This window comes from Sinocyclocheilus grahami, unplaced genomic scaffold (genome assembly GCF_001515645.1).
Source record: "Sinocyclocheilus grahami isolate Dianchi unplaced genomic scaffold, SAMN03320097.WGS_v1.1 scaffold1001.1, whole genome shotgun sequence".
NCBI lineage: Eukaryota > Metazoa > Chordata > Actinopteri > Cypriniformes > Cyprinidae > Sinocyclocheilus > Sinocyclocheilus grahami.
The window spans coordinates 116504-124821 of NW_015506180.1; the positions used below are offsets into that span (position 1 = coordinate 116504).

The 8318-nt window shown below is 35.4% G+C and overlaps 3 protein-coding genes across 5 annotated transcripts in view; 2 read left to right on the forward strand and 1 right to left on the reverse strand.

The window, feature by feature from the left end:
- Window positions 1-1817, forward strand: tnfsf10l4 (tumor necrosis factor (ligand) superfamily, member 10 like 4). The gene is made up of 5 exons (XM_016250678.1): window positions 1-332; window positions 433-564; window positions 656-701; window positions 967-1053; window positions 1159-1817. The coding sequence occupies exons 1-5, from the start codon at window positions 159-161 to the stop codon at window positions 1560-1562; spliced, it is 843 nt and encodes a 280-aa protein (XP_016106164.1). The 5' UTR covers window positions 1-158; the 3' UTR covers window positions 1563-1817.
- Window positions 1818-2193: 376 nt separating this feature from the next.
- LOC107565432 (tumor necrosis factor ligand superfamily member 10-like) lies at window positions 2194-3393 on the forward strand. Its single transcript, XM_016250673.1, has 3 exons — window positions 2194-2207; window positions 2469-2629; window positions 2735-3393. The coding sequence occupies exons 1-3, from the start codon at window positions 2194-2196 to the stop codon at window positions 3136-3138; spliced, it is 579 nt and encodes a 192-aa protein (XP_016106159.1). The 3' UTR covers window positions 3139-3393.
- A 2433-nt stretch (window positions 3394-5826) lies between these two features.
- The window catches only part of nono (non-POU domain containing, octamer-binding), a 15544-nt gene continuing 13052 nt past the window's right edge, over window positions 5827-8318 (reverse strand). For 2 of the 3 annotated variants that reach the window (XM_016250660.1, XM_016250658.1), the window contains 2 exons: window positions 6513-6592; window positions 5827-6428 (listed from right to left, as the gene is read on the reverse strand). In XM_016250660.1, the coding sequence (XP_016106146.1) occupies window positions 6333-6428; window positions 6513-6592 (176 nt within the window). In that variant the 3' untranslated portion in view covers window positions 5827-6332. The remainder of the gene's footprint in view (window positions 6429-6512; window positions 6593-8318) is intronic. The other variant, XM_016250659.1, reaches the window with a different exon arrangement.

The window sequence follows — 8318 nt, forward strand, 5'->3', positions numbered from 1 at the left end:
GCGGTGCCGTAACCGCGGGACTTTCCAGCGAGGAAAACAAAACTGACATGCGGAAGAGCCCTGAACAGCGCACAGACCTTTGACTCCTTCAGGATACGACAGGAAAAAACTGCTTTCTCTCTCTGTCATGCGAACATTCTGTAAAACACTGTCGGAACATGACATCAAACTTACAAATCAGCCCCAATTATAGCCAGCTGGACGAAAACATATCTGAAAACAAAACTGCAAAAGGGCAGTATATATTCTTCTTGATTCTGACTTTAATATTAAGCACGGAGACGTTTATCACGGCTTTTCTTCTTTATGACTTCTCCGAGGATATTCACAGAGTGAGTTAAATCGTATAATCTTAAATTATTAGCATCTTTAAACAAATATTGTTATTTATACAAAGAATATGATTCTATAATTCGTTTTTTACTTTAAAAGGCTCGTGAAACAGGCAAAGATGGAGGGTATCCAATCCACTGTCTCTCCACAGATCTTACCCAACCGACAAATCAAGCAGGTATCGCAAGCTGTGGCTTGTTCAATCAAGAACTGAAACAAACCGCACAGCAGGTATTTAAAACTGCTTCAAGACCTGAATACATTTTGGGATAGTGAGAAATATAAGATGTTCCATAATAAAACTAGATTCCTTTTTGAACAGAGACTGTTGATGGACATACAGAATTATGTACTGGAAACATTAGGAGGTAAAAGAAATACATGTTTGTTTGTTTGTTTGTTTATTTAGTGGTACATAGCCTACTGCTGCTATGCCCGTGAACGCAACTGACTTGTAATCTAACTCTTGCGGAGGTAAAATGTTAAACTTGAAAACGATTTTTAAACTTTATGCCTGCGTATGTAAAAATAATAACCTATAGCTAATTTGTGAAGTCAGACCCCGCACCGCCACAGTTCGCGCACTGATTCCAGCGTTGCATTTAATTGAAAGTGTGTTCTTGGACTTTACAGAACATAACGTCACTGAGATTTTCAAACCAGCTGTGCATGTCGGGGCAAAACAAGAGCTTAAACAATATCAAAGACTGCAGAAAAATGGTAAGATCTTCCCCACAGCTTACATTGTTCAAGATAAAGTGGTTAAGTTGAATAGACTAATGATAACAGCGTTCGTCTTTCTTTTCTTTTTTTTACTTTCTGCAGACGGAGTTCCTGCACTGGATCGTATACAGTGGGACAACATGAACGGCCAATTCAGTCAGGAAGGGTTAATGCGCCTGAGTCCCGATGGAGAAATAGCGGTGCCACACGACGGAATTTACTTCGTTTTCTCTCAGGTTAATTTCGAAACACAGTTAGGACAGATTATGCACTTTACGCAGTACTTATACAAGACGACAGCATCCTATCCACGACCAGTGATGCTCGCAAAATCTGTAGTGACTCCCTGCGTGAGCGTAAGCTCTAGTGTACAGCTTTATTCCAGCCATCAGGGGGCGCTGTTCCGCTTAGAAAAGGGCGACAGGCTCTCCTTGTACGTGCAGAATATAAGCGCTGTGCGTTTCCCACAGGAAGCCACTTACTTCGGGGCATTCATGATTAACTAAGCAAAACAGCAGCATTTTGTTTCAGATGATTTCTTACAGAGATGTTATATTTGTCATTTGTTTTCCAGATATATATTAATACAATGTATGTATACTGAGATGATGAATAACATTTTTATCCACATCAAGACTAAATAACTGTTGTTGTTTTAATGCAGTGTTTATTGTAAACTAGGTAAAGCCCTTTGTATACTGAAATTACAAATGACAGTTTATTTTACTGACATCAAGACTAAATACAATTTTTTACATTTATTTTTGGACTGTTTTAATGCAATGTTTATTGTGCATTAAAGTTGATATGTTTTAGTCCTGTTGTTGTAAGTGTAGGTGTTTTTCGTCAACAGCCAAAACAGCTCAAAAGCAGCAGTGTAAGAGAATTGTATGTAATTTATTAAAGAAAGTTATGATTACACACATATTTCTTAAATGATACTGATCCTGTAAAACTATGCTTAGTTTATCAACAAAAAACAATTAATTATATATTATTCATATTCTTGTCTCTTATAATATTTAGCATAGTAAACAGAAAAAAGTGATAAAATACAAAATAATAAAACCATTCAATTTTTTTCTGTTTACATGGTTAAATGTGGTACACATACTCTTAAAATCCAGTACAACGAATATGGAAAAAGAGAGGTGAACATATACTATCATGTCATTGATTTTCTCTAGAAAATCTCTCTTCTCCTTCAGGTGAAAGATGAGGATGTTTAGCCTGTTAGTTTGTTTGTTTGTTTGTTTATTTAGTGGTACATAGCCTACTGCTGCTATGCCCGTGAACGCAACTGACTTGTAATCTAACTCTTGCGGAGGTAAAATGTTAAACTTGAAAACGATTTTTAAACTTTATGCCTGCGTATGTAAAAATAATAACCTATAGCTAATTTGTGAAGTCAGACCCCGCACCGCCACAGTTCGCGCACTGATTCCAGCGTTGCATTTAATTGAAAGTGTGTTCTTGGACTTTACAGAACATAACGTCACTGAGATTTTCAAACCAGCTGTGCATGTCGGGGCAAAACAAGAGCTTAAACAATATCAAAGACTGCAGAAAAATGGTAAGATCTTCCCCACAGCTTACATTGTTCAAGATAAAGTGGTTAAGTTGAATAGACTAATGATAACAGCGTTCGTCTTTCTTTTCTTTTTTTTACTTTCTGCAGACGGAGTTCCTGCACTGGATCGTATACAGTGGGACAACATGAACGGCCAATTCAGTCAGGAAGGGTTAATGCGCCTGAGTCCCGATGGAGAAATAGCGGTGCCACACGACGGAATTTACTTCGTTTTCTCTCAGGTTAATTTCGAAACACAGTTAGGACAGATTATGCACTTTACGCAGTACTTATACAAGACGACAGCATCCTATCCACGACCAGTGATGCTCGCAAAATCTGTAGTGACTCCCTGCGTGAGCGTAAGCTCTAGTGTACAGCTTTATTCCAGCCATCAGGGGGCGCTGTTCCGCTTAGAAAAGGGCGACAGGCTCTCCTTGTACGTGCAGAATATAAGCGCTGTGCGTTTCCCACAGGAAGCCACTTACTTCGGGGCATTCATGATTAACTAAGCAAAACAGCAGCATTTTGTTTCAGATGATTTCTTACAGAGATGTTATATTTGTCATTTGTTTTCCAGATATATATTAATACAATGTATGTATACTGAGATGATGAATAACATTTTTATCCACATCAAGACTAAATAACTGTTGTTGTTTTAATGCAGTGTTTATTGTAAACTAGGTAAAGCCCTTTGTATACTGAAATTACAAATGACAGTTTATTTTACTGACATCAAGACTAAATACAATTTTTTACATTTATTTTTGGACTGTTTTAATGCAATGTTTATTGTGCATTAAAGTTGATATGTTTTAGTCCTGTTGTTGTAAGTGTAGGTGTTTTTCGTCAACAGCCAAAACAGCTCAAAAGCTTGCAGTATCCAAGGGCTGAATATATACAAACATTCTAGTACTATTCAATATTCAGCACTATTCTTGCAGTAGGCCAATACAATATATTCATTTTACTCAGTTGCAATTATTATACTTTCTTACAGAATTGCAAAATTGTTTACTCAATACAATATACTTTTTCTGTAATGTTCTGGATGCTGTGTTTTCCATTTTTCTCTGTAGTGTCTAATGAATGCTCTGTAGTGTTTATTTTATTGACTCGTGTGTGTGATCTGAGAGCACCATTTGATTTTGAGTGCAAGTGAAATGGTTTTGTAGTGATTGTTTGATTTTGATGGAAGAGTCAGAGGTTTCATGATTTTAGTATTTGGATTTGTTTAAGATTTTGAGAAAATGAGTGATGGTTTCAAGAAATGTTTTTTAACAAATCAGAAAAACTGTAATACTAAGAGTATATACATTTGGTTCGAATAGCCTATATTTTAGTAGGCTATAATAAATATGTGGCTATGCTACAGTTCCCCTTTGAAGCTCTTGTGTTTTTCTCCTTTTCCATCTCTCCAATCCTATTCTGCTCACATGTGATTGGAGATTAGTTTTGTTCCCACTTTGTTGCAGATTGCTGATTTTTGTAAAATAACTTGTTTTTGCTTTTCAGATTAAAGTGTGGTTTCAGTTTAATATGTTGCAGGCGCATTAATTTGTAATAAATAATATTGATGATAATAAATCATCAAAAAAATATTGGGCTTGTTTTTGAAGCAGCGGTTTCTTATTTATCTTGTGACAGTTGGCAACAGTGGTCATAGAGCAACAGGGTCAGCCCCACCTCCTCACTAAGATAAAAGTTTTTGTCTTTTCCTCGCTCAGAGTTGTTCTCAGATTGGTCCTAAATCACTTTTAAGCTAAGACTCCTAGTTAGACATTTTTAAGCTAAATTAGGAGCTCTCTGAGAGGATTCTTAGATTCTTTAAGAATACGGGCCCAGATCTAAATACTAATGGCCTAAGACTTTTGCACAGTACTGATCATATATATATATTATTCAACCCCCTCACCCTGAAAGACATTCTGTTGTCATAAACCAAATTTTATGACAATTCAACCAAGTCATCAATAAATTATAACTGAAAGTTTATTGATAAACATTTGAGGGATTCTAAAGATGGTTCATAAAAAAATGGTAAAGAATCTTTTTTTTCTTGACAACCTCAATTAACGTTGCATCTAAGTGCTTACAAGTTCCTGACACCTCTCTACTGGTATCTTGACCCATTCCTCATTTAAGAAAGCTTCCAGATCACTGATAATATTTAGTTTTCATGTTACCACTGCTTTCTTCAAATCACACCAAATATTTTAAATGAGATTTAAATCTGGAGACTGAGCAGGCCAGTCAAGAACATTCTACGACCGATCCCTGTACCAAGCTTCAAGTCTATTCATCACAATCTTTGACAAAATTATACTGATACTTCAAAGAATCCATGTCCTTCATATAGTCAAGATTTCACTTCCTATAAAAGCAAAGCAACCCCATAACAGGACTGGCCCACCTCCATGTTTGACCGTTGTGACAGTATTTTTATGCTCATAAGCCTTGCCTTTTTTGCACCAGACATGCCGCTGATCCATGGATGCAAAAATGTCCAGTTTGGTCACATGCCTCCATAAAACAATCCTCCAGAACTCCTTTCATCGGGTCATCCTGCAAGTCTTGGCAGTAAATCAAAGGTTTTTCTCAGTTACTCTAATCAAACTATTTATTCTATACATTTCTTTTTCTTCTCAGCCCTCAAAGGTTTTCTGATACAACACATTTGAAACTTTTAAGGCTGTCTCTAGGAATTTTTAGACTCTTGGAAATCTTCGTGTAGCCATAGACTTTCAAATGTCTAATTTCGAGTTGGCCATATTTACTACTCATCTTTAGCACATGCATGTGCTAAATGTATGTATGTGTAACATACATCCAGGGTTTATAGTTTCTAAAAGCTTAATTGTTTTAACAACTTTATACCCTACCATCCAAATAAATTAACTTAAAACAGCAATGTTGAATAATTATAACTGTATAAAAAGAAATCCTATAACTCAAAAATCTTACATTATATATTGACATTATCACTTCTAATATGCCACTAAGCTGTTTTATATAAGGGGTATATGGACTACTTTTATTATGCTTTCCATACCTAGTGATTGAATTGAATGGTGACTGAGGAAATTGACAATTTCATTTTAAAATTTAAAGCTGCGATTACTTTTTTCTTCTTTGTAGCAGCTGTACGAAGACAAATCACAAAATTTAAATCATAAATGCTGCCAGCAACACTGGACTGTATGTAACATGTAGTTATGAATTTATTTAAAGTTGTCTAGAAAGGCAAGCGTTGCAGAGCACAAGATGGACAAAAGCTAATCTCTACTTTAGAAAAGGTCACTGCTGGGTGAAATACAAAAGAGAAGAAATTAATAAAAAGGAAAAATTATATGGCTATACAAAGCTGAATGTTCAGCCTGGAGCCGTTTCCATGCACAGATAAACCCTCATACATAGATGAAGAATCTTCAGTAAGAAGTCATAAGCATAAGGGTTCCTTTATCCCAACACTGGGCTCAATTAGTTTCTGGAAACAGTCCCTTAAGGCTCCTGCTGGAGATGGGAGATCTTACAGAGTAACTTAAAACTGACACTTCAACCTGTTTAAAACATTTGCCTACACAAATTCATTTGTGAATGTGAAATGCATACACAGGTCCTACAAAACCACAGTCTGCACTTAAAAATATCATACAGCATGTAAAAAAAACAAAAAACAAAGAAAGATGTTTGGCTGGTGGTCTCAGAATCTGCGGCGTTTGTTGGGGCCAAAGTCAACAGGAGGTCCAGGACGAGGGAAGGGAAGAGGGAGACCACCTGGATTACCAGCAGGCCCCTGCTGAAAGAGAGAAAGACAGAAGCTTACATACTGTACACTTTGCATGTTGAACTGAAAGTTGTCAATGTGTTGAGAAATCTGTACCTCACTTGAAGCCAAGCTGGCAGCTCCTGCTGTTGTGGTATTTCCACCCATTGGGTTCCTGTTCATGGCCATTCCCTGACCTTTCACCCCAAGAGAGAAAAAGCAATGTCAAGTTCAAATGGGTTAAAAAAAACAAATAACATATCTAGTATTTTATATTACAGACCTGGAAATGAGACCTACATCTTAAGTAGGGCAAAACAACAGGATTCCCCTCGTGTTGCGTTCTCTCATTTAGACCCACAGATGATTTTTCTTTAAATGCTAGTTATCACATTGCACTAAAACTTACTGACTTTGCTCACACAAGATATAACAATTCCCCAAAAGAATCATATTTTTTTTTACTTTTTGGGATTGTTCCCCACCTTGTTACACCTGTGGTCCAGACCTACCATAGTACTAAAAAAAATGCTTATAAATTTCCCTGTATTCTATATTATTACTCGGGCTGTCGCGATTTGTCGATTTTATTCGACTATTCGATTTTTTTAAATCCTCGACTTCATTTTGCTTGCGTCGACTAACCGCCAAAATATCGGAAGTGGCGTATTTCACGGACGAGAATCCATAAAACACATTATTAGACTGTTTCCCAAGGCTGCATGATATATTAAACCCATTTAAAAATCATGATTAAGCATAATTGTTTATCACAAACGTTACGATTTAATTAATTATATGCAATGCCGTTCTAATACAGTATATGCGCTTTAATTATTTACATGCGTGTAGGTTAAGTACATGTGTCACACAGCGGCTCCGTTCACAGTAATTCCACAGGAACTGTTATCATTTACATGTGTGGAGCGTCTCAAACTCCATCTCTGCATGTTGTTGTGAGTTCGGGTTTATTACAACGTTAAATAATTTATAAATCTGCGCAAACTCAGGAGAATACATCGCGCTTAAAAATAAAAGCTCAAACCCTCACTCTGAGTTTACACGTTTTGATGTCCACATATTTTTTTAATTACAGTGGCTATAGCATTTCTGGCCTAAAGAAATGGCCAAATATTAAGTGGACATTTGAATTAAATGGTGCTTGGTCAATATTAAACAAGTATTAGATCGCACAGCAATGTGTAAAAATAATCATCAGGTCGTTGGCACCCTCTGTAGGCCTTTGTTGTAATGCATAATGTACATTAGCTCTATTGTTTATAATACATTATGTATTTTAACAGTTTTGTTCAATAAAACCATATGATTTCTTGCTTTTGATACTTTATTTGAACTAATTATTATTGCCTCATTGCTATTATATATGTATTTTAAGTCATATTAAAGGCTATTGTTCACTTGCATTTATTTTTATTACCACAATTTTTTTTATAATTATAGGGCCCTATGAAATCAGTTTTATTTCCAAATTCAGTTTGGTTCCATTTTCATTTTTCTATACTCTGTTTTAATGGTTAAATTAAATTTTATTAATCAAAAAGCCTGTCTAATTAATTTAGTTTTACAGTTTTATCTTTACCAAATTCTGTTTTCTATTATTTTCTGGATTCCATTTTAATGTTTCCATTAAATTTTAATAATCAAAAGCATCTCCAATTCATTTATTTTATAAAAAATAAAACGTTTTTCTTTTTTTTCAGAAATACTGCACATTTACATTTTTCTCCTAAACAAATTCTGGTAAATAACATTTCTGGTAAATACTCCTTTAAAAATGTGTTTTTATTATAATTTTATTATTAGTAGACTAGAACATGTGGATATGTTGTCATTCTTACACTATAATACTGAACTTTGATTTCAGTGATTTGGACTATGAGATGGACACTTGCTTCTTGCACT